Source organism: Marmota flaviventris, chromosome 15 (assembly GCF_047511675.1).
Source record: "Marmota flaviventris isolate mMarFla1 chromosome 15, mMarFla1.hap1, whole genome shotgun sequence".
In the NCBI taxonomy this organism is placed as follows: Eukaryota; Metazoa; Chordata; class Mammalia; order Rodentia; family Sciuridae; genus Marmota; species Marmota flaviventris.
Window position 1 is genome coordinate 70,059,727 of NC_092512.1, and position 26,912 is coordinate 70,086,638.

The 26,912-nt window shown below is 35.1% G+C and overlaps 2 protein-coding genes across 3 annotated transcripts in view; both read right to left on the reverse strand.

Annotated features, from left to right (window-relative positions):
• The window catches only part of Mybl1 (MYB proto-oncogene like 1), a 37,890-nt gene extending 32,425 nt beyond the window's left edge, over nucleotides 1-5,465 (reverse strand). For both annotated transcript variants that reach the window (XM_027932905.2, XM_027932904.2), the window contains exon 1: nucleotides 5,377-5,465. In XM_027932905.2, coding sequence (XP_027788706.1) covers nucleotides 5,377-5,396 — 20 coding nt within the window. In that variant the 5' untranslated portion in view covers nucleotides 5,397-5,465. The remainder of the gene's footprint in view (nucleotides 1-5,376) is intronic.
• A 13,373-nt stretch (nucleotides 5,466-18,838) lies between these two features.
• The window catches only part of Vcpip1 (valosin containing protein interacting protein 1), a 29,058-nt gene continuing 20,984 nt past the window's right edge, over nucleotides 18,839-26,912 (reverse strand). The window contains exon 3 of the mRNA XM_027932843.2: nucleotides 18,839-25,837. Within this exon, the coding sequence (XP_027788644.1) occupies nucleotides 24,969-25,837 (869 nt within the window). The 3' untranslated portion in view covers nucleotides 18,839-24,968. The remainder of the gene's footprint in view (nucleotides 25,838-26,912) is intronic.

Sequence of the window (26,912 nt, forward strand, 5' to 3'; positions counted from 1 at the left end):
TTTAAAAAATAGGTTATTTCTAAGTCAAAACAATTTTTAATTTGGGAATTTGACCACATAGTCTTGAATATTCACAAAAGCATCTATATCACATCTAATCTGTACAAAATCCACCTTAAAGTTCTTATCAAAATGTCATAAGGCTATGTGTTCAAAAATGTTACTTTGGTCAAAAAGACCAGTGATCAAGGAGTAATATTCCTAAAAACTTGTTCATTTTAACTTTAAAATTCAGCCCCATATTTTTTAACCACATACTTTGTAAGAAATTTTTACATTTACATAAGGTTTCATTTATACATTTTACATTCAACATGGTCAAAAGTTTCAGACAATGAGCTATATATATATATATATATATATATATATATAGCCCATTCAGTGTCAGGAAGCTGGGTTTTTTGAGTCGGTGAGTGTGAGGGAACATTAAATTAGAATTCTTAGAATCACCTCTCTACCACTGGGACTTTCCTAGAGTCTAACTGACCTACTTCTTAGTTTTGGCATCAAGTTATTATTGTGCATGAGTGTGGGGGGCGGTGAAGCTGGGATTGAACTCAGGGCCTTGAGCAAGGTAGGCAAGCACTCTACCATTGGACCATACCCATTTCTATACATACTAAATGATTATTGAAAAGAATATAACTTTCAAAGAAGAGTGACAGAAGATCCCCAAAATGTGTCATCATTAACAACAATAGGAAGATGCCCAAGAAAGCCTATAATATACCAAGAAAAAAATGAAAATCTCTGCAAATAACCTTACCAACATTCATTTAAAAATGAAACAGTCTCATTGCTCAATAAGAGTTAGAAATTATCAAAACATATCTGCTCTATTTTTCTATTTGTTATGCCATCTTTTGGCATTTCTGTACTGTAGTAATAGGTTTTGGTAATATAATTCAATGAAATTGAGCTGCCTACTATGTAATTAAATAAATGAACCATTTCTAGGCTAATGGGATTAATCAAGATAGCAAAAGAAGGTCAATTATTTCTCCAGTCACAGAGCAAAATATTTCTCCAGTCTAAGACCTGGTTTCCTGAATTATTTTGCCAGTTTCCATTTTTTTAAGTTGAAGAAAATATTTATTCTATAAATGCCTAATATATAACCAACTACTATATTCATATGAAAATAGTTTTGTAAATTATGAATGAACAAAGTGATCAAGGTAATTATGAAACAGCAAAAAGAAGCATTAAAAATTCTACAACACATCAAGCCAGGAAAATGATTAAGCATAACTTTACATCTTAGAAGATGTAAGCAAATAGGATGTATAGTCATGTCTTTACCCATGAAATAATACACAAACTATCCTCAGTTGATGATATTAAGATAAAACATTTGGGAGAAGTTTGATTTTAAAGGACAACAATTATACCACATACATACACACACAAATTTAAAAAAAAAAAAACAGTAAAATGAGGTAGCCAAAGGAAGAATTTGAAAATTTTTCAAAATTTATTTTTATTGAAAAAGTAACTAATGGTCTGAAATTAGAGAAATATCAGTAGTTCCATAGAATCTGCTGTAGTAAATTTGCTTCAACTCGATCACATTTTTTAAAAAACTTTTTTTGTAGTTGTAGATGGACAGAATGCCTTTATTTTGTTTATTTTTATGTAGTGCTAAAGATGGAACCCAATGCCTAATGCATGCTAGGCAAACACTTTACCACTGAGCTACAACCCAGCCCCTCAATCACATTTTTAATCACAAACTGCCTCAGGTCTGAAATCTTTATCATAAGCAAAAAATATATCTTTATTATACTTTTTGGTGAAATGGTAACTGAGCATTTACTTTTAAGTCCACTGCATTCAAGGAATAAAATTTTACCAGGTTGATTTTAAAAGTGAAATTAGGCCACCCAGTGGTTAATGTGATGTACTGCATACATGAATATTTATTTCCAAATCTGGACTGTGCAAAGTAACATTATAGTAAGACAAATTTGACCCCACATAAATTTTGACAATTAACAATTAACTAACTAAAATGCTAAAGAATGTTCTGCCTAGCAATCCATAAACAAAAGAACATTTCTATTTGATTCTTTTAGAGTATGCACTGCCCTAAATGAGAAAAAAATTATTACAAAAGACTGTCAAAATAGATTTTACATTTAAGCAAGGGCCACCTTATAGACCATAAAATCCATATTCCCTATATTAAAAGATAAAAATGGAGGGCAAAGTTTATCTGTTTTCCCAAAGCAATATCTCCAGTTAATGCACACCTGATTAAAAAATCATTTCCCATATTTTGTTAAAATTTTACCCCCACATATTAACTACAAATAACATAAAAAAACTGCTATGCACAACCAATGAAAAATAAAATCTTGCAAAGTAAATGCTGGCTTTCACCTTTTCAGTTTAGTATACTCATTTATCATTTCAAATATAAATACCATAATACATTACTAGTGAATAGGCTTTGTAGGTTGGTGTGTTTTTAGACAGGTTCTCACTACATTACCCAAGCTGGCTTTGAAGTCACAATCCTCCTGCTTCAGCCTCCCAAGTAGTTGGGATTACAAAAATGATCTTTTAAATTTATATACTTTTTATTGGTATATTATAATTATACATAATAGTGGGCTTTGTTATTATAAATACATATGTTCATAACATGATTTGGTTAATTTCATTCCTTAGTAGCTCCCTTGCATAATTTTCTTAAAGTTTATTTTTAATGGTAGAACTAGTTTTTAAAAACTAAAATTATTGCAGAAATATTCTTAAAAATCAAGTAAATAATAGATAAGTCAATAATAGATACCCCAATTTTAGTGTTGCCTGTAAATTATGTCATAAAAACCCCCAGTGAGATCTAAAACTATTTTAAGTCTCAATACTAAACAAGCCTTTTCCTTTATGTAAATTTCAATGACAGATTCTACAGCTATTACAAAAGATCAAAAGAGCCAACATTCTTCAGCTGTTTCACACTTGAGGTATCATTTGGTTTTCTACTTTTAGGTGTTTTTTTCAGATCACACAGAAAAAGTATATTATAGGATTTATGCCTATACTTGTGCAAAAACTTTTACACAACAAAGTATAGTTTTCATTCAAATTCTTAAATGGTTATATACTGGAGATCTGAAAGTACAACTTGAAATAACTGATTTCCTTCTCTTTCTACTATACATTGAATTCATATATATTAAAAGATTCTTAGCCAAAAGAGTGGACTTTGATGAACAGATTATTTCTTCTTCAAAACATTTCACATTCCATTATCTTCTAAGACACAGAATCATATTACATATATAAGAAATACAGTTTACAGCATGAAACTCACACAACTATAAAGACCCAAGAAATGCACCATTCAGAGATGATAATTTCTCACTGCATCCTCTACCTGTATACTCCCCAGGGGGGTGTAGTTTCATTTCAGCATGCTTAATTATCCCAGACATATAACCATATAAATCATTCTATAATGTTTCAATTAAATTATACAGCTGAGAAGGAATAAAAGCCAACAATACAATCAATGATTAGATCTCAAGCTTACAGTACTATCAATAAAAGAAAATAATTTATACAGACAAGATATCATTAAATAATTTCTCCCTTCTGGTATACTATTATGGAGCATACACAACTATGAAATGAAGAAAAGACAGAAAACCAACTGGAAGGAGAGGGTTTTGACATTCAAACATGTCTATAACTTTAGCTAAATGCTGATAACAGAATTAGACAAGAAACTGTTTCAAATAAGATTAATATCAATGTTAAGTAGATAATGATACACATCATCTACAAATAAATTTCTGTAATTGGCATGTTCACTTTCACTTTGCATAATAAAGTTATTTTTAAATATTTTTTAGATTCAAAAATTCAAAAGGCTTAAGCCAGTATTTCCACAAACATAATTATAGGAGTTGTCAATTTGTCTATCTCCTGAAGATGGAAAGCTTAATTGAGTTCTTGAATTTCTGGACTAGTAGTTCTAACCTAATGATTTTACCTTCCCCCACCATCAAAAAAAAAAAAAAAAGACATTTGGCAATGTCCAGAGGCACTTTTGATTGTCATGGCTGTGAGAAGTGGGGCATTTTTGGCTTCTATTGACCAGAGGACAAGGATGCTGCTGAACATACCACTACAAAAAATCATTCAATCCAAAATGTCAATAGTGCCATGGTTGAGAAGCTCTTTATAAAGGGATTAGGGGTGTGTGTGTGTACTCACATTTGTTCCACCTCAAGGGTTTGTCTTATACTGCAGTTGCAGTATAAATAATAAGCTAATAATAACATATTTCGTGCTGATTTCTGCAGAACCATCTTACAGCAGATGCTCAATATATTAATAAAACAAAGAATTTGTGTAGTTATTGCCAATTTTAACTCAAATCTTCTATAAATGATTCCTGGTACTAAATTTCAGGAAATACAACTCTAGACTAAAGACTGAGTCTTTGGATATAAATAAATAACAATATTTGGGAATTCTGCCAAACATTTTTTCAGGTTTATTTATAATACTGAAAAGGCACTTCAGATTTTTCTGATTTCAGGGATTACTCCAATTCAGGAGTAACTACTTCTTAGTATATAAATAAGACTTAAATGCATACATTCAGTCTAGCACATGTTTCAACCGCCCCCCCCCCAAAAAAAAAAAAAAAAAAGATGTGCCCTACACCTCTGTGCAACACCTAGGTAAAGTAAGAATCAAACATGGACACTCAAGATATTAAGTGTATAAAACACATTGTTTTAAGACCAAGCTCCTGGTAGTAACAGTGTGACATCTCCCAGCAGACGATATTAAGAATATATACATAATGCTCAGAACATGAGAATGGTAATAACAGAAAAGATCAAAAAGACTCTTTCCTCAGCTATTCCTCAGAGGATTTTCCATAACCTTTCAAGGTAGCAAAGTTGGCAGAGGGATGCCCGCCCTGGTTTGTCACGGATTTCCTGTTTTGACTGGCACTGTAATTCAGAAAAGAGAACCCCATTTTCAAGTCATCCAGGCAGGACACAACCACTTTACCTGCGTAGAGTATTCCCCAAGAGTGCACAGACTTACCTGGGAAGAAACCTCCCTCCAAGAAGTGAATGTGAGAGATTAGGAATCTAGACGTGCGCTATGGGAACAATCAACTCAAAGGAGCAACCTGAGTATTTGTTACTTTCTCTGCGTCTTAAACACACTAGTCCCACACGTCGCGGCTGCGCTTCAGCCAACGGGGATGAATACGCCGTATGGCAGCGAAAAGGAAAACCTCTGCTCCGACTGGGGAGGGTCTGGTGTGGGGACAACCAGAAAAGAAAGAGAATCGGAACGGAGACTGTGCCGATAGGCCTGGGCGAAAGGGATGTCACCCACCTGCGCGACCTCTTCGCCATCCTTCAAGTACCGCATAGGCGCGGGCTGGGCGGGGACGCAGGTCAGCCTCCTCCAGCCTCAGGAGAATGCTCCTTCTCCCCGACCCTCCCGCCTCTTCCCTCGCTCTTTCCCCGAGGCGGCCGAGTGCGGAACGCAGGTCCTCGGCAGGACAGGACGGAGGGACAGAGGGGCGGACCGCGACCCGCCCCCGACCCGGGCGCCGCTCCTAGCCCCGGCCCGGCCCGGTCAGGGATGCCCCCAACATGTCAGGAGGCGCGCTCCCGCCCTCCGCTGGCCCCTCCCGCCGCTTCTCAGCCTCCTCGCTGCGGTCCAGGCGCGGCTCCGCCGCGGGCGCCGACCCCCGCCCTCTCCCCGCAGAGAGCAGCTCTGCAGCGCTCGCAGCCTCCTGCAGGGTTTTGTCCGCACCGCCGAATCTCGCGCCCAGCCTCCCTCAAGAGCCGCCGTTTGAATCTGCGCACGCGGCCCTAAACCTCATTGGCTGTGACGGCTGCACGCGGGGGGGCGGGGGCGGGGCGGGGAGCGCGCGCGCGACTGAGGGCGGGGTTGGGGAGCTGGAAGCTGGGACTGGAACTAGCGGGAGTCGGGGAAGGAGCGTGGAGCCAGGGGGAAGGGCCGCAGGCGGGGCTCGCGGGCTGCGCTGTGACAGGACCCGGAACGCGCCGAAAGCCGCACCACGAGGAGGCAGGTCGCCGGGCCCGCGCGGGGCCTGCTGGGAAAGCGAGTTCTTGCGCTCTCAGAGAAGCAGGTCCGGAAGCGGCAGCTGGACTGATCCCGCCGCCCCAAACTTCCCGGGGTGAGGCGGACCTTGCCCTTGGGGTTTGGGCGGACCCTGGGCCTGACAAGCGGACGTCTCTGCAGGCTTCTCTCCACCACAGTCCCTCACTCCTTGGGTATATCCCGCCTTACTAGTTAGGAGGCGCGGTCTTCGTATTTGAAACAAATCTAACTATAAAATTTGCGCAGTCGTTATTTTTTATTTTTAAACTCCGTCTGCTATTATTTTTGTTTATTTTTATGTGGTGCTGAGGATCGAACTTCTGCCTCACATGGCTAGGTGAGCACTCTACCACTGAGCCACAACCCCAGCCCCAGCCGTTATTTTTTAAGCAAAAAATGTGAGCTATTTTTACCCAGACATCATAGCTATGAAACAGGGGAAGATTCTGTGGCAGGAAACGAACTATAACTTATTTTCCTCAAGAATTAACAGAAATGTGACAAATGAAAAACATTTTTAGCTGGAGACGTGCTTTGTAGCGGGAAAAGGAAATGATCCATGCCTGCTGCTGGTCCCCGAGGTGGTTAATCCTGTACCTAGCTCTGCAGGAAATAACTGATTTGTGCGGTGGAGGAGTTCTGAGCCTGGAGAACTATTCAGGAAGATAGGAGTGGACTGGAAATTTTGCCCACACAAATGAGTACATTAGTCAGTCTTAGAAGGTGACCTTTTGCATGAGAGTCGGGAGGAAGGGCGTACTGTACCAGAGGAGCTTCAAGCAGTTGCAGCTACTAGAGATTTTAGGTCCAGTTTAAACTAAGAATTGCTCAGTTCAAGTAGATTAACTATAGTAACGATCAGAACCAGTTAAGAATCCAAATTTGCAAGGCAACATGCTCTACTGCATAGAGCACTGAACCACATGTTCATATTGTAACAAACTTGACATTTTTCTATTTTGAAATTTACACATCTTTTGCAAATCAGAGATGCAGGTGCAAATATTAATTAAAAGGAGCTTGCATGCTTCACTGTCAAACACAGATCTTTTCTATAGTTCCTTTTTTTTCAAGGTATATATTATGGGAAGGTAAAGCAGATTTTCTTTCAATTCTTTCCATACAGGGTTGCTGAGTTACTTAAACTAATTTAGAAATCAGTTTCTAAATTTCATTAGATTCCAAATGTCATTTGGATTCAGTGTTTTCATGTTTATTCCTGGGTGGTACATTTCTCTGCTTACATTCTAACCGAAAGCAGAGCCTCTGCTGTGTTTTGGGCTAGTCATTTTTTTTTTTTTTTAATACAGAATACCTTTATCGAGCTTTCAGGCAAGTATTTTTGATTTGACAGTAAAAATTCCCCTCATTTTACAGATAGAGAAAACAATTTCTCACATAAACGTTGAAAAATCATTTAAATCAGTTATAAAACTCAAGACAGTGGAAGTAGTTCATAGTCACCTAACTAAACATTCTCAAATGTCTCATTTATGAATTGGGGTTTTCTGTAACATGACACATACTTAAAGGTTTTATTCAGAGTATATAAAGAACTCTCAAAACTCAAGCATGAGCCAAGCAGGGTGGTGCTCACCTGTATTCCCAGTGGCTTGGGAGGCTGAGGCAGGAGGATGAGGAGTTCAAAGCCAGCCTCAGCAAAAGTGAAGTGCTAAGCAACTCAGAGGGCCCCTGAGTTCATCCCAGGTACCAAAAAAAAAAAAAAAACCTCAAGCATGAGAAAAGAGAAGCAACTGAAAAGTAGGCAAAAGACTTAAACAAATACTTCACCAAAGAGGATATATAAGTGACAAGCACATGAAAATATATTTCACCTCATTAAATCATGAGAAAAATGCAAATTAAAACCACAATGAGATACATATATTTTAGAATAAGAAACTGACTATATAAGTATTGGTGAATATGAAATTTGCTGAAACAAATATAACTTTCATGCATTGCTAATAGGAATGCAAATGGTTCAGACACTTTGAAAACGTTTATGGTGACTTTATTTGTAATCACCAAAACTTGAAAATGCATTAAGGGACATTCTTTCTTACTTTTACTCAACTAAGAATTGGTTTTGACTAGTCTATTAATGACTTTCAAGACTTCCCACTGATCTTACCTTCAAGGCATAGAGAGAACTGATTATCAAAGGGAAACAGGTGCTAAAGGCAAGTGTTGGAAATTTCTTTGAAAACTGTTTTACCTTTAAAGAACTCATATAAAAATTTTTTTTCTACTCTATGATAAATATATTGACATTTTTATATATGTATCAGTGGTAGAGCTCCTGCTTAATGTGCATGAGGGCCTGGGTTCTATCTCAAGCACAGCCAAAGAAATTTTTTAAAAAGATCTTACTAATTCACTTTCTTATTTAAATCTTCGAGTAAATTGCTTCCCCAGGAAGATAATGTTGACATGGCTGTGCCTACTTCTACCCATCCTCTACAAATGAAAGGTCAAATACTCTCAAAGTTTGCTTAAGCTAGTTTGAAAAGCCCTAGTTGATATAGTACCTAAGAGACTATAGATTTTTTAAAATATTTTTTAGTTGTTGATGGATCTTTATTTTACTTATTTATTTATATGCAGTGCTGAGAATCAAACTCCAGTGCCTCACACATATGAGGCATGCGCTTTACCACTGAGCTGCAACCCCAGCACAAAACTATAGTTTTAATAGATCTGTATACACAATCATTCCCATAAGGGGATTTTTGTCAGTTTTATTTACTGCTATATCCCAGTCTCTAGAATAGGGACACAGCCATATGCTAAATAAACTAAGAATCTGTAGAATAAATGAAAAAGAGCAAATAACAGCAAACATTTGAATAAATATGCTTGGAAGGATGTAATAAAGTATGAATTAAAATAGATATTAACATATCCATGTTATGACTACTGAGGTAGCAAATTTTTTCTAAATTCTGCCAAGAAGGTTTGAATAATTCCTTGATAAAGATATTGAAAACTGGTATAATCCTTTTGGAAAACAGTACTGGGCAAAAGCCCCAGATAATTGCACAGGCTTTGACAGATATTTTATCTTAAGAAAATAATTCAATAGAAGCAACAAAAAAAAAAGAGATATGTTTGAATGTTTATAGTAGTGTATTCAATTAGATCTCCCATCTGGAATGATTCACATTTTGATAGTAGTGTAAATGATTCATCAGCATGAAATAATAATTATATAAGCAGTAAAAAAGAGTATAAAATTGAGAAGATGCCATTAAATGGCTATTATACTGCTGGGCCCCTCTAGATTATATATATATATATATATATATATATATATATATATGCATTTGTCTTAAGTAATATTCACAAATTCTATAATCATAACAACTCAGTGAAGTAAGTATCATTATTTCCATTTACTTTTTAAATTGGGTAAAATGAGTACCAAAAAACTATTGTCTAAAGGCGTATCCAGAATCAAAACTGGAATTAGAACCCAGCTCTCACTCTATTACCTTAATATCTATGGGCACTCAACTAGAAATTACTATACATGTAGTATAGAGACAGGAAGATGTAGTACAAAGAATATTGGAACTGTATAATTACTATGATGTTGTTTATGTAAGTAAAAAGTCAAAGTGATGCTATTCTAGGAAATTGTTTATGGAATGAACAAACTATTAACTATGCTTTACTATGAAGAAAGGAATAAGATGAGATAGGGTAAGCTTTAGCTTTTTTAATTTTTTAATTTTTTATTTATTTTGTGTGTGTGTGTGTGTGTGTGTATGTGCTGGGGATTGAACCCAGGGCCTTACACATGCTAGGCAAATGCTGACCTATATCCTCAGCCCCAGCTTTTAACTTTTCACCTTATATATTTTTATGTATTTTTTGACTTTTTTAAAAAGCATGAATTCATGTTAATTTTTTAATTTTAAAAAATGAATAGATGCTAAATTCCAAAAATATCTGAAAATCCTAGCAGGAAATAGCAAAGTATGGGATAAGCTCTAGTTTGGATCTTGAATGCTTTCTAAAGGCCTATGTGTTAAAAGCTTGGTCCCCAGGGCAGCACTACTGAGAAGTGGTAAAGCCATTGAGAGGTAGGGCCTACAATGAGGTCATTATGTTTTGGGGGTCATATACCTGAAGGGGATTGTGAAACTCCAGCCCCTTCCTTTTTCCCCTCCTTTCTACCTACTTCTAATGTAAGTGGTTTTGCTCTGCCAAGCACTTTCATCATGATATGCTGCCTCACCATAGGCCCAAAACAACAGTGCCAACTAATCATGAATTGGAACTCTTAAAACTGTGAACCAACATAAACATTTTCTCTTTATAAGTTGATTATCTTAGGTATGTTTTATAGTAATGGAAAGAGAATTGACACAGTATATAAAGCTTGCCCCAACACTGATAATGCTGAAAAATGTGGTATGGCAAAAATCATGAAATCAAATATTAAGTATTCAATCTGAAAACAAAACTCAGGCTTAGAACTATATCTTGTATACAAAAATGTTTGCTCCAGCCTCTCTCCCTTACCATCAATACTTTTGCTAATCTCTACTCTGCATTTATGGTGCTACTTAAAATTTGATGAAAATTAGAATTCTTAGTTTTGCTTCAAAATTTAAAAGGAGTTATAAGAGCAAAATAAAATGTTTTAATGCATCCATATTTCAACCCATACTACATACACTTCCTTTTTGGAACAGATGGAATAATGGTTTCCCAAAGATGTCCATGTCCTAATCTCCAGAACCTGTGAATGTGTTACCTTATGTGCCAGAAAGAATATTGACATGGAAAGAGTCAGGTGGGTCCACTGTAATCACAAGGGGATTTAAGAGCAGAAGAGGGAAGCAGGAGAGTTAGAGAGAGATTAGAAGATGCTACATCACTGACTTTGAAAACAGAGGAAAGGGCCATGAGCCAAGGCTACCTTCAGAGGCCGGAAACAGATTTTCCTCTAGATCCTCCAGAAAGGAGCACAGTCCTGCGAACACCTCGATTTTAGCCCATTGAGATCCTTTTCTAACTTCTGATCTCTAGAATCTTAATATAATAAGTTTGTATTGTTTTTAGTCACTACATTTGTGGTAATTTCTTGCTGCAGCAATAAGAAACTGATACATGTTCTCTGGAATTTTCAACATTTTTGACTTGTAATTAAAAAGGTAATGTTTCTCTTTAAAAGTGATTTTTCATAGTGTTCAAATTTTAGTCTTTACTTAAATAAATAATCCTACTAGCCAAGAATTCAAAATGAAGACTAGGAACTCCAAGTTAGAAGAGTACTTAAAGAATTAAAAACAGAAATAATTTACCAGCCCTAAAAATCCTCAAACCAGGGTTATCACTCATTGATAGGAAATATGACATCACATAGATATGAATATGTGTGCTGCTCTATATCTAAGCTTTCTAATTCTATTCTGAATGTCATCATCTTCCACTTTATCAGGGACAATAATATGTCTTGTCTTTTTTTCAGTCTCCCTTTCTTCACTGGCGTTGCATATACAGGCATCCCCAAAGGGAACTGTGAATTTGGAAATTTTGGGGGAATCTGTGGTTGTTGAAGGTTGGTACTGACAATTAGTATAATGGGGCTATTAATACCTAATTCTTGCAATGTTTGAGACAGTCCTGCACAAGGAAAAAGTATCCTACATTTCATTCAACTTTCAACCAGTCACATAAATGAAACACCTGGTTATAATTATTTAAGCCTACACCCAAATTCCTTTTCACACATTAACATAAGTACATGAATTTTTTATACTATTTTAAAATATACATGAGTAGGTCAAGAAATGCCAGGAAAGATTGTATTTTATTTTGTTTTGGACCAAGAGTCATTTCCTCATTTAAAAAAAAAAAAAGTCACATCACTAAAAACAACACAGCTCAAGGTTTTGAGACATTAATTACAGCACCAGTGTCTGCCCATATTTGTACCAATTATGTCCATAATGATTCTACATCAGCTGGATGAGTTGTGCCTGAGACAGGTTTTATTATAAATTTCTTCTGTATATTATGGGTAGAGCAGTGTATTTGTCCATTTTTTGTTACTATAATGAAATACCTGAGATTTATTAAGCTCACAGTTCAAGTCAAAGTCCAGAACCACCGCTAGCATGGGCCAAAGTGTAGAGGGCATCAAAATGGCAAGAACATGTGTGGGAAAAGAATATATCTCAAAACCAGAAAGTCAAAGAGGCTGGAGTCCCACAGGCTCTTCCAAGGGCATGCTCCCAACGACCTAAAAATCCCCTACTAAGACCTGCCAAGGTCTGCCATCTCCCACCATAACACCGAGGACCAAACACATGAACTCTTGGGGACACACTCAACTATATCCAAACCACAGTAAGCAGTAAAGCAATTTTTTAAAAAATTGTAAGTTATCTTGGAATTTCATATTAGTAAAGTCCCTATATCTAAGAATAGAAAATATCATTATAAAGAGAGTATATGATCTCCAATAGTGATGACATAATTTCTCTAAGTGATTTCATCCATCCATTCATTTCTCCCATAACTCTGTCTGCTATCTTCCCTTTTTCCCTTTCAGTCAAACATCTTCAAAGAATATCTTGACTCCACTAGCCAACCAATCTTCAGTCCAACCTTTTTTTTTAAAGGGAGAGAGAGATTTTTTTTTTAAATATTTATTTTTTAGTTTTCGGCGGACACAACATCTTTGTTTGTATGTGGTGCTGAGGATCAAACCCGGGCTGCATACATGCCAGGTGAGCATGCTACCGCTTGAGCCACATCCCCAGCCCTTCAGTCCAACCTTTACCACCACTCCATGAAAACCCTGTGAAATCAAATGGATACTTATAGAAAGCAATCAGTCCTCATTTTACCTGAACTTTCTATAGCATTTGACTTCATTTCATCCTTTTATTTTAATCTTGTATTCCTTGGTTTCCATGATTTCTAACCCTCAAACTCCTTTGTAAAGCCTGCTCTTCAAATGTTGATTCTGTCTCTCAGTTTAGAGATCTAGGTTCAAATCTGATCTTGCTACTATTTCATAAGTTAATGTTCTTTTAACTAGTTCTACCTATAAAAGTTGTAAAAAGGAACAATTTAGAAGCAAAAAGCAATCTAGTAATAAATGAAAGTGTTACACTTGGGACTGCTTTTAAGAACAAGCAGAAAGGTTAAAAGGTGAAGTAACTTTAAATATTTATTTGAGAGTTTATAACTATATAATGCAACAGAATAAACATTTGATTAAAATTCAGGAAACCTGGGAACTTAGAGCAATTCAGACAATATTCTTGAATTATCTGTACATGTCTTGCTTTTCATGCCTCTGTGTGTGTTTGCACATAATTATCCTTTATCAATTATGTTCTTTGCCTGTGAGACTTCTATTCACCCATCAAAGTTCACATGTTACCCTCTCTGAAAAACTACCTATCACCCTCTACCTAAACAGTTAATCATTTTCTTCTACTTCTGTCCCTGGGATATATTTCTGCTGATACTCATCACATTTAGATATAATGTATGTATCTCTCTCACATCTACTGGACTATCATTTCTTATTTATCTCTGTAGTCCCATTATATAGAATGAATAGGTGCTCAGTAACTGTTAGTTAAATTGAAGTAATTGAAAAAGATTAATACTAATAAACATTTTTCTCCCCTAGGTATAAGAATTTCCAATTATTATTTATAGCACCAGGGGACTATGTTCTGCAAGTGAATTTTATATTATACTTTTACCTGCCTACTTCAGTAATATATATGGATATATACAAATGGACCAACTTTACATTAATTTGTTTACTGTGATATTAATCTGTAAATCAACAGAGAAACAACAAACAAGCTCCATATCCAATATAACTACATCTATGAGAAGGTGCTGACGGTTACTCTCAACCATAAAAGATTCTCTCTTCCCACCCTCTGTGTTACTGAGTATTAGACACAGGTCCTTCCATATACTAGGCAAGCACTCCCAACTGAGCGACATCCCAGCCCAAGACACACAGCTTTTAAAAAATATTTTTAGTTGTAGATGGACACAATACCTTTTATTTATTTTTATGTGGTGCTGAGGATCAAACCCAGGGCCTCGAACTAGGCAAGTACTCTACCGTTTAGCCACAACCCCAGCCCCCCAAGACATATATTTTATCCAATCAAAGTTGAGCTCAGGAATCCAGAAACTTGTGAAAGCCAAAAATTAAGTTAATGGAAATTTAAATCTAATAAGGAGAGTGATAGAGGTTCTAAAACATTGAGGATTTCATTATACACTACTTACAAGCTAAATTAGTCTGTTATTGGTTCTTGGATGCCAAGCAAAAGACACCAGATTTTCTTAGGTAAGAGACAAAGGGTTGTTATTATTTACAGCACAGCAAAACTATGAGCATCAGCATATATGTGTCAGTTCTCTTGCCTTCAGGTCCCAGGGGGCAATGTGATGGGCCCAGATGAATGTTATGCACATAGTGGATTTGTGCTGCAGTTGAGAAATAACTGAGTTTGGGAAATCCACCATTTCAATAGTAAGCACTAAGCAAACCTGTTTGTTTGTTTGTGGGTGAGATGCTACCACATCTCTAAAGGTAACTAGCTGCAGAACAACTATTAGAAATACCCTGGGCAAAAGAGGAGCCAAGATTTTGCAAACTTGATACACCCAGCAAGACTTGTGTAGATGTATGAGAAGCCCAAGGAAAACTCTCTCCAGATAGTAACCTCACAAACATATTTTAAATGATAACCCTGTAGTCAAATTACTTGAATGTCTTTTTTTGTCTTTTGTTTTTACACATTAAAAGAATCAATGAAAAACAAAGAGTAGTTTTTAACTTATATTTTTAGCATTGCTTCTTTGGCAAAACAATAACATCCTTCCTTTGAAGTCAAAATGTAAATTGTTTGCCAAATCCTGGAGTCATCTAAAGGAGACCAAAACAAACAATATTTTGAAAATTATCCTTGCAATTTCACTACAAACATATGACCTTGATTTTTGGTTCAAAATGGTCAATGGAATATACATTTATTATGTCTTCTCCAAACCAAATTCATGTTAATATGATAAAACATAAAAGGGAACAAACCCAAATCAGCTAAGGAGAAGAGTAGCAAGAAGAATATCTTTGGACCTCAGTTACTAATGTATATCTGGAATACAGGAGACAAGAACATACTGGTGTATAAAACATACTGATCCCTGGCATTAGGGCATAGCTCATTGGTACAGTATGCACTTAGCATGCAAGAGGCCCTGGGTTCAATTTCCAGCATGTGCATGCACACACACACAAACAACCATATTGATGGCAATAACCATGCCTTGGAAACTATACATATATATAAGATTGCAGCAAAAATGGGAACTGAATTTCACAGTGGGATCTTAAGACTCCAAATTAGGAAGTGAAGATATAGCAAGAGAGAATAGTGGGACATAAAACATGATAACTGATGTGTTCATGTGACCACTGGGCTAATTAATCTCCTTCATAATAGATTTCTACATTCTTCTTGTGGAGTAACTGCTGATGCCAGTTATTCCCAGGCAAAAAGCAAGTATCTCTTTAATTAATACTTTAATTAAATTAAAGTATCTTCCCTGGGAAAGCTCCAACTTCTAGCTGACATACCAGGAAAAAAGCTCTTACAACATTTGATTTAACCCTAATTGGCTATTAAGTTAATCAAACTACAGATGTCTTTTTAAAAAAGCAATTATGGTTTCAAAAACACCTTTTGAATACCATAAACCTCGATAATGTAAAAGTTGTAAGTAATAAAGTTGATAAAATTTAGGAAGTACAATGGGATAGTGTATTTGAGAGTAGACTTGCTAATTTTCTCATTTTATATGCTGGAGAGACAAGAGATAGTATCTAAAGTTGATGGCTCAATAAACAGAATTAAGTATATTATTTAAAGTTATAAAGATAACCTAAATAGGGCAAAGACCTCATCTTCCATGAGGAGGAAATAAAATACTATTTAATATTGATAAACCAGGAGATTAGATCTATAAACACCTTATTTTTCTCACCAAAGAGAAATGGTTGATTTAACAATTGAGGCGGGGATGCTGGGTGGCTTTATATTGTTTTAACCATGTGTGTATATTACTTTGAGAACAACTTAATAAGGGAAAAAGTCAGGGTCTATTTCAATGAGAAGTTTTTATGGATAACTTATTTTTCAGATATTGATCTAATTTTTTAAATCACTTTGCTGAACCAATAATAAATTAATAACATTGTAATATTTACTAAAGAGTCAAATCACTTTCCATAAGAAAGATTACATAATGATAATCTTAAATTGAAAAGGAATATCGTTAAGTATAACTTAAGATACACATTTGGTTACCAGCCACTCTGGCAGTACAACTGCTTAAAGGAAAAGAGAAGGTGACAGATACTGGTAAAGGGCCATAAACATCTAGAGAAATGAAATGAGGCTTTCTATAATCCTGATAATGTTGAAAGAAATCAAAACTGAGGGCTTTCACCCCAATTTTGATTCTTTTTTTTTCTTTTGTTGTATGCAACACCAGGATACCCCCTGACGTTGTCACAAAGTTATGAACTCAACCAACTCCAATTCAGTCCCCAGTACTTCCCCTCACCACCCCTTCCCTCCAACCCACTCCAATTCAATCCCCAGTATTTCTCCTCACCACTCCCTCCCTCCAACCCACTGATCTCTTTTCAATCCATTTAGTTTCTTTTAATTAGTTTCAAAATTGGATTCTTGCATTACTTTTTTGCTTATGTTTTTGTTATGCATTTATGCATCTAATTTACCTATTACTTCATTGTTTCTGAAGTTTTCACACACTATGCAGATTCTTACAACCAGTTTTTCTCTTTTCCTAGCAGCCCTATTTTCAAGTTTTCTCAAATTCTCATTCTTCATTCAACTAGGCCACCACCGGTAGTTTTGGGGTAGAATTGGGGTCTACACTGTGGCAAACATAATCATCCCATTTAATTTTGCTTGATGAACTGGACTTATAAGTAAAATCTTTCTGGAGATGATGAATTTTACCAACTTGATTTTTTTTTTTTGAGGCAGGGTCTCGCTAAGTTACTTAGAGCCTTGCTAAGTCACTCAGTGACTTAGCAAAGTGACTTTGAACTTGTGATCCTCCTGCCTCAATCTCCTGAGCCATAGGATTACAGGCATGTGCCACAGCACCAGATGCCAATTTGATTTTTAAGTGTCCTATTGTTTAAGTATCAGCTAACGGATTATCTCTCAGGCAACATTCCTTAATGATGAGCAAGTCAGGTTAGTTTCTCCCACAAAGTAATCCCATACCACCCATTATTCCCCTTCTCTGTGCACTTAATAGTTGTATAATGGTGGCAGGAAGTGTCTTTCTCACCACCTTATTATTCCTGAGGCTTAGCAAAGATTCCACAATTTTCTAAGAGAGATGCACATGGTCCATAAATTATACATTAAGAAATATCGCCTTTGGGGAATTCTCCTACCAAAGCAACAGATATGCTGTTAATAATTATTCTTCATCCTTGTAGTGAGGCAGTTGGGCTTTTTATCTATCCACTGATTCTCAAATTTATCCAGATTGGTCTACTTAGAAATTCTTAAACCTTTTCTGAAAGCTCCTCCAAATTTGTAGGCAGGAAACAAGGAAGGAATTTGGCAGGGAGGTTAGGGTTCAAAGAGGGAATTGTTAGGGAATGAAATTACAGTCAGATACTATACATTGAAATGAGTTCAAACCAGGTTGGTGTACCTCAAAACAAGCTATATTTAACAACAGATTTTATGAAGACATGAGCACCACATTTTACTTCTGTGCTAAATTATGAAATATGCATTGAGGTTAAGAGCAGAGACTGTGGAGACATAAACATCTGGATTTAAAAACCAGCTTTTATCTACTAACAACAGGACCTGTGTAAACTAAACTGTATCAGCTTTTTCCCTGAAAGATGGAGTGATGGTAACCAGCCACAAAGGATCATTTTAGGAATTATTGTATGTTAAAATATTAGCCTATTGCCTGGATGTAGGTAAAAGGGTCACTAGAAGCTACTATGAGTGTGGTTTTTGTTTGACTCCATCATTGAGATATATGCTCTTAGAGCATGAAATTTGTCTCATTCAGAACTGTTTCCCCAGTTCCTAGAAAAGCTTAGCTTTTGATCAGTACTTGTTTTGAATGAATGTATGATCCAAGTATAACTACATAATATGCTGATTTCATAAATCAAATATAAAAATGACTCATTATACCATACATAATTTCTTTCTACATATAGAACCAACAAACAAGAATAATGCCCCCAGATTCTCACATAATTTATGTTTTCATTTGTGAATTATGTGGCATGACAACTAGACCAAGAACAGGTTTAATTCCAGTGAGAGGCAAATTTGAAGAGTCTGCAAGTTTTTCACCTGAGTGTATCATATATGGTTTCAAAAAACCAATTAAAGGGGCTGGGGATGTGGCTCAAGTGGTAGCGCGCTCGCCTGGCATGCGTGCGGCCCGGGTTCGATCCTCAGCACCACATACAAACAAAGATGTTGTGTCTGCCAAGAACTAAAAATTAAAAAAAAAACCAATTAAAGACTTCAATTTTTCTATAGACATTTTTAATTATTTGAAACAATTATTCAGTCAGAATTGCAGTTCCTGGGGTCTAAAAGAGCCATTCAATAAAAATAAAGTTCATAATGAACTGTCATAGTAGGATGTTCATCTTTTATTCATTGAAGAGTTTTTGAGAGCTCTACCTTGATGTTCAGTCACCAGTGGTATGCATGCACAAGACCTCAAGTCCAAGACTGGGACAAATGTAGCCACAGCATAAAGCAAAGGTTATTATGATTAGTTTACTTGGGGCTCACACCCACGTTACCTGTTCCATCAGCATGACCCTCAACAAGAGAGACCATGATGACATTGTCAGCAGAACACAACGGTAACAATTGTGCAACCACAGGTTACAGCAGAAATGGAGGTGTTGAAAACTCCACAGCTTGACTCAAGTCACAGAGCACAGATTGTCACTTCTCCAGATTCTCAGTTTTGCACATGGTCAAAAAGCCCTCATATAAATAGCAAAACATACAAATATCCAGTTTTTAGTCCATTAGTGATATACCACAAATTAAACAAATTTTAGATGTAACAGAACTATGAGCCCTACATGTGAGGATTTATCCCACTTGAATGTAAACTGAACTCCACCACATTACTTTAACATATGACAATAACAGCAAATATGTGTTTACTATGTGTCAGGCACTGTTTTAATCATCAGATATGTGTTAACTCATTTAATCCTCATAAGAACCCTAGGAGTAGGTGTCATTATCTTTCTCTGAGAGAGGAAACTGAAGCAGAGAGGTCACACAGTAGATGGTGTGCAAAGATTTGGACCTGGGAAATCTGGCATCTGAGGCTATATTCTGAGTTAAATGTCTACTCTAATAAATATTAAACATATATACTAAAAAGTAAATGTGTTGATTGCTGAACTATACAAATGTAGTTTAGTACTGTTTTCTGTATTTCCCATCATTTCCTCATTAACAATAACCAGTACCTTTTAAAACACACACACACACACACACACACACACACACACACACACCCCACCAAGTTCTCTTTATGAGAACATATCTTTTAAGTATTCAGTAAGCATTATATGACCCCATTGTCTAGAAAAGTTCTGCCTACTCTTTTCTAATTGGGTCAATTTCATTTAGCTTTGGAATCTGCATTGGGGTATTATAATAACTCACTTGAAGAAATTTTTTTTTAAAAACTCAATACACTTAAGAATTTCTTTGTAAAACTCAACTATTTGCTCATGCATTATAATTTTAAGGTGTAATTCCAGGTAACTTAGGAATAAAATATTACTTTAAAATGCTAATGTGGAGAAGTTAGGGGAAAATCAGTATGTATTAACTTATAGTTTTATTATTGATATAAAAGAAAACTTCAAATTCTGTACAATGAGGTGTGCTGTAGAACACTATATACTGTTATAATACACTATTACCAAATATTCATTACTCAAATGTAATGTACACAGCAATCACAAAATCAGAAAGTAATGGGTAACAGCTAGTGCCTTAAGCATAATATAACATCTATACTATTTTACTGAGCAGTTAAAGCACTTGCTATTTTTTCCTAAATATTTACATGAGTACTGCTTATTTTTAAATATTCTAAATAGCATTTCCCTCTAAAAAGAAAGACTCTCCAGTTCTTAACACTAAATCTTTAAAGTAAAATGAACCTGAAAATACTGATAGCCTTTTCAGTCTTTTATTGCTCTACCACAGGCATAAAGGCTCAGGAAGGGATTTCTGCAATCCAAAAAAAAGTATGCAATATTTTAAAATTTAAAATACTAAGTAATTGATACTCACAAGCAGGTAATATCAACTATAACTTTTTTCTTTACTAGTTTTCCTTTTCTTTTACAAGATAATAATCATTGTATTAATATTATACTACAAAAGCATGTAGACTTCATAATTAAAAAATTTAAATGTCAGATATACAATGGCATTTTCTTCAATAATTCACAATTTTTCTAAAACAATTTCTGCTATTTTGGAACAAATGTTAAAATTCCCACGATTTAAGTATCATTAATTAAATTGAATTGAAACACTTAGCATCCCAAAGAATGATCAAGAATGGTAGAACTTGCAATTAACACTGGTGATGATTCTTCCCTGTTATTTTAATTCTTCAATATATATTTTACTATGGTATGTTTTCATGAGTAATTCTGGTTTGAAAAATTATTAATTGTGAATAGTCTCAAGGTTGTGCAATTTTGTTAAATTATGATAACCTTAAAAAATAGAACATGTGTACCCAACTTACTCAGTATCTACTACTATTATAAAAGGTCATTTTAAATTCATATTGAGTGGAATTTAAAGCAGTTTGCAAAGGCTTTTTTCTTTTATGAAAATCTTACGATGGATATCTTGCTTTGAGAACCATGAAACTCTCAAAATCTGCCCTGCAATATTTTAAGTACGGGTTAATTAAAATTACTGTTCAAAAATGAGAACAAAACTGTATTAATAATCTGAAATAAACTTTTATGATATTATTTTTACATTGACCAATGAAAGAGAATTGATGATAAAAGTTACAGGTTTATACCTAAAGGGTAGTTATTAGCGTGGTCTAAATATTTAGAGATATGTTCACTAGGAGTATTAGTAGGTAACTACATAAAACAATACTGTTATAAATTTTGCATCTAGTAGCTAACATGTGATAATCAGTGTAATTCTCAAAAATCTATTAGTAGTAGTATGTGAGTTGCTAGCAAGTAATCTTCCCTGAGGTAAGAGGCCATATGCAAAAGACACTGCTCTCTCCAATGAATTTGATACTTAAATAAAGGCAAATTAGGACCTGTGGCTGAAACAGCTGCATTTCAGATTGAGATCTTAATTGCAAGAAGTAGGCTTGATTGTAAAAATCAAACTAAAACTCATAGGAAAATATAAAGCAAATTTCAGTCAATAGCATTTGCTAAATTTCTCTGGCATCTACCCTAAAATTTTCTAATAAAATACCTGAAACAGGGATTGGGTGTAGCTTAGTGGTAAAATGCTTACCTAGCATATGTGAGGCTCTAGTTTCAATCTTCACTATAGAAAAAAATAAAATATAAAAATACCTGCAACAGCCGAGTACGGTGGTACATGCATGTATTCCCAGCTACCTGGAAGGCTGAGGCAGGTTGATTCCAAGTTCAAAATTAGCCTGGGCAACTTAGCAAAAGTCTGTCTCAAAAAAACAAAACAAACAAACAAAAAGAAGGAGGGGAGTAGCTGGGGATGTAGCTCAGTGACAGAGCACTTACTTAGCATGGGAAAAGCCCTGGTCCAATCCCCAGTACTACCAAAAAAAAAAAAAAAATTTTTTTTTAAAAACCCTGGGTAGAGAATGGGCCATATGTTTGTTCTTTAGTTCCTTGGAGGTAATTACATTCTATCTCATATTTGGCAGTGTCTTGTTTCTTGAATTTTAATCATTTTCTCATTACCAATATTCTAAACTTAGATCACCTTCATCCCTACCTGGACTTTGGTTTGTCACCTCAAACTTGGTATGATTAACTATACAATGGATCACTGAAGAAAAAAAAATTCCAATATTATTTCAATGTTCATTGAAACACTGCAAATATAACTAAATTGTTGGACTGAATTGATTATAATGTGACATCTAGAACTAAAAAATATTTTAGTTGATTTGAAATCTCTAGCTTGGACTCAAAAGATTCAGCAATATCACAACTCGTAGTACTGAAATGTAATCATGGGCTGGGGATATAGCTCAGCTGGTAGAATGCTTGTCATGCATACCCAAGGCCCTGGGTTCAATCCCCAGCATCACAAAAGAAAGAAAGAAAAAAAAAAAGTTATCACTCTTCAGTCATATGAGCAAATTTAAGAGTGATTTAAAAACTTAAACCCTGTTCTCGAAATTGTGAGGACGATACTTGGTCCACTTATTAAAAACCATTCATTTACCCCGCTCAAATATTCAGCTGATTTAAAGTAATTTCAAGAACTCTGATCAGTTCTCAGAACCAAGCCTTTTATTCCTTATCAAGGGAGAACCAAAATTGCTACTAATCATACCTAAATAGCTTCCTAAAAGCATTGCTGTTGCTAGAGAAAATAGAATATTGTCAGAGATTAAGTACATCTTCTAATGTTCACATGGTGTTATTTTATACTAAATATATATAATAGGAGATAAAATTGTTTGATATTTTTACTTTAATGCTTTGAGATTCTATTTGGCAGTTATTAATTAAATATACCAAGCCACCAATGCAGAAAATATTTGTTATGGAAAGGTGATTATATAATTTACTTGGAAGCAGCACATTTTTGCTCAGTTTTCCTATACTTAAATCCAAAAGAAAAAAAAGGGGGGGGGGGTGTATGTTTCAATGGCTGAAAAGCCAAATATAATTACAGTGGTTAGTGATTTGACATTTGTAATTTTTAGTTAATACAAAAGCTGGCTATGCTAAGTGTTAAATATTATTTTGTGGCTCTCTTACTTTATGAAGAACTAGTATACAAAAGTTCTAAATTTTCCTGCTATTTTGATGTATAGAGAAAGTAAAAATGAAAATGAAAGAATGGAGATAAAATATTACAAAGAAAAACAGTGATATTGTGATTAAAAACTAACCCAAATATATATATCTTGCTCAGATACACTTGTAAATTTACATGTCTAGACTCTCCTTTCTTTCCTAATTCAAAATGGATAGTAACTTTAATATGTGGATTCAGTTAGAGATACTTTCATAGAAAGAAGACTAAAACCTCTCTTATCTGGAAAAACAAGAATGTACTGTCTATATCCCTTATGAATCAGCAGACTGAAAATTTTATACACCTGATAATATACTTTCTGATGTACATTTTCTTAGAATTACAAATAGTTCTGCATCTGTTACATGTTCAAACAGAGACAGCCAGGCTTTGAATGCTCTAAGAGATTGTATTAACATACATTTTGTCTTTCATCCATTCAAATTCAACTTAATTTCAGTGAACAGAGGAAGATGAATTGAAATGTACATTTCAGAATACAGATTTGCAGAACAGGATAATATAGTGCAATACCAATTTCAGGATAACACTCTTTGTTTTAAGGAATAAGCATGAAAGCTGCTTCTTTAGGAAACTGGCACTAAAGATTTAATGAACACACTATTTAAGCAAATGCTCAGTTGATCATCAGGGTATGTTGAGGTAAAATTTGCATCCAAACCAAACTGAAGCCAACAAATAAAGAAAATCTTATGGACTCTAAGAAAAAAAAAAAAAGAAACATTTTGGTTCAAAGGGGACACTTAGTATATACAGGCTTACATACCATTGATCAAAATTGTAGAACAATGTAACTCATTCATAAAGATAAATTCTTATTTATAAATTCTCTGTGAGTCTGACATACTCTGAAAATTAGAAATTAACTACTGCTACCATTATTTTTAAATTTTCTAACACAATTTGCAATCAACTTTTCTGCAAGAGTTAAAAAAAAAAAAAATTAGGTGACACTTGACCAGCCAGGATTCAAAAAATAATGGTAACATATTATCAACAGAGCACACAGTTGGCTGTGCTGGCTCAGACAGCAACTAATTGAATCACATTGACTTTATCATTCTATGACAGATATTTTCCTCCAACTTTGTTCAAATCAGCAAAATGTTGTGTTACACTCCATTCTCAAGATATTTTTCTAAGAATAGTTATCTCTATGAATGTGTTGACGTTCATGGAAATGTCAGAATACCACTGTCTAATAAATCATTTTATGAATTTTAAGATACAATTTAGTTCAGATAACCTTCAAATTTACACAAATCTTTTGACACTTTAATATAGTAGTAGGATGCTTATCTTGATAGCATCAACATTGGCAAAATCTGATTTCCTCCTCAGTTTTGGTCTTTTTAGAAATCAAACATATTTAGCAAGAGATTTTCATGTTTGAAACATTAAGACTTTCATGGAATTAAAATTACAAAAAACTTCCAATGAACCACATATATGGAAGAAACTCAGCAGATCTAATAACTAGTTTACAGGAATTCAGAGCCAGCCTGGGCAGCAGTATATTAAAAGCTATTGCCAATCACACATTTGCTATCATGCACTGAATAACAAGATATAATCTGTGAATTATATACGTACAAGATTTTTAATGACTAATCAAGTTATGTGGCCCAGCCAACAAATATTACATATTCACAATAAACATTCTGCCTTTATTAGCCTCTAATTAAATCAAGAGTGATCCATTGGCTCAGTTGTGTTAGTCATCTCAGCATCTTGACTATCCATCTCTTCAGGCTCCTCCACGGAACTTCCCTTTTGTGCTTTTGACCTTGTGACAAATGCTGCTCCCAGTGCATCTGCCACACAGCTATCAGTTGTTTCTGTATTCAAATTTTCAGTGCCACCAGTTAAAGAAAAAGATTCAGGCAAGCTAGTTTGAAGACTCCCAGACCTTGCGGAACTCACAACTTCTACTTTTCTTTGAGGAAGATCAGATGGTGACTGCTCTGTACTTTGATCCCGCAAGTGTTTGTCCATTGAAGCCTGAATAGAAGAAACCATTTCCTGCAATTTTTTTCGCTGGGCCTCAACCAAATCAGGATCAAGCTGCCTGCTGTCTCTCATTGTTACTACTCCTGGAGCTATTCGAATAAGCTCACTGTTACTAGGAGCAGCTGTGAACACAGGAGGCTCTGTTTTAGTGGAACTATTACTAAAGTCTGTCCCTATATTATGCTTTCTTACAACTGAAGTTTCCCTAGCTCTTGGGTCAAGATGTGGATTAGTGGATGCAGTTCCTAGAGAATGCCCCTTTCCCTGAAAGGCAGTTACATTATGAAGTTGCTCAGATTTCTTTTTCACTACTCCACCACTACCTAGTTTTAAAAGCCCATGTGAGGGACTTGATTCTCTACTTCTTGTAGTTGCCTCTGCTCGAACCTGACTTACAGCCTCTTTAACTAAATCTTCAACATCAGGACCGATGGGGAAATGTCCTGCAGCATCCACACACAACTCCAGTCTATCTTCAGAAGCATTATAGACAAAAGTTTTGCCAGGTAGATGTGGAAAAGTACAATGCTTGCCATCAGCCATACCTAAAGAAAGGGAAAAGATATTTAACATATTAAAATTATTAGCAAAAGCATTAAGACAATTATGGTTAAAGTAGTGAAATTTCAATAACAATGTACAGGTAATAGTTTCAAAACAAGATGTATTAGAAATAATTTATTATATTACAAAAAAGTATATCACCATAGATCTTTTTTAAAAATATTTTTTAATTATACATGGACACAATATCTTTATTTTGTTTATTTATTTTTATGTGGTGCTGAGGATTGAACCCAGTGCCTCGCATTTGTGAGGCAAGTACTCTGCTATTGAGTCACAACCCCAGACCTTACCGGAGATCTTAAAGTAGTTCTCCCAAGGGATGTTAAAAAAAAAAAAAAAATCATTATTTTATTAATAAAGTTAGTGAAAATGCTTGAGCAAACAGCTAAGCTTACAAGGAAAATACAATGTAAAAAAATAATAAAAATATTTTAAATTACATTTCAAATTATAATTTCAAATAAACATTTATTTCAATGGTAGGCAAAATATTAATTAATAAAAATCCAAGTAGAATTTTCTCTCGACACACTTTCAACAGAAACAACTGACAAAAAACAAACAACTTGCAAAAATTAAAATCAAGGGCAGTGTAGCTCAGTGGCAGAGTACATTCCTAGGATGGTGGGACTGTGGGTTTCATCCCAGAATGGCAAAAAAAAGTAGAAATAATAATCGTCAAAGATGTGTTCCAAATAGTACTTTTCTGGGCACATTCTGGATTCAGTTTACTATCTTCCGATGCCCTACCCCAAATATCTATTAAACTATGGATCCAGACACAAGGTAGCAAAGAGAACTTTGTAATTTCAGGAAGCTTTTTAACATCCACTTCAATGGATAATACCTATTGAGCCTCACTATGTTCCAGGAACTAAACCAGACTGAGGATTTAAAAATAAAATACTGTAATTCTTTGAAGACAGACAATATAAATAGATTATTAGAATACAACCAGTTAAGTTCAATGATGGGTATTCCATCTCCTCTCTCCTAATTATTTGAGGATTAAATAAGAAAGTATAGAAAGCACATACCTACAGTGCCTTATGT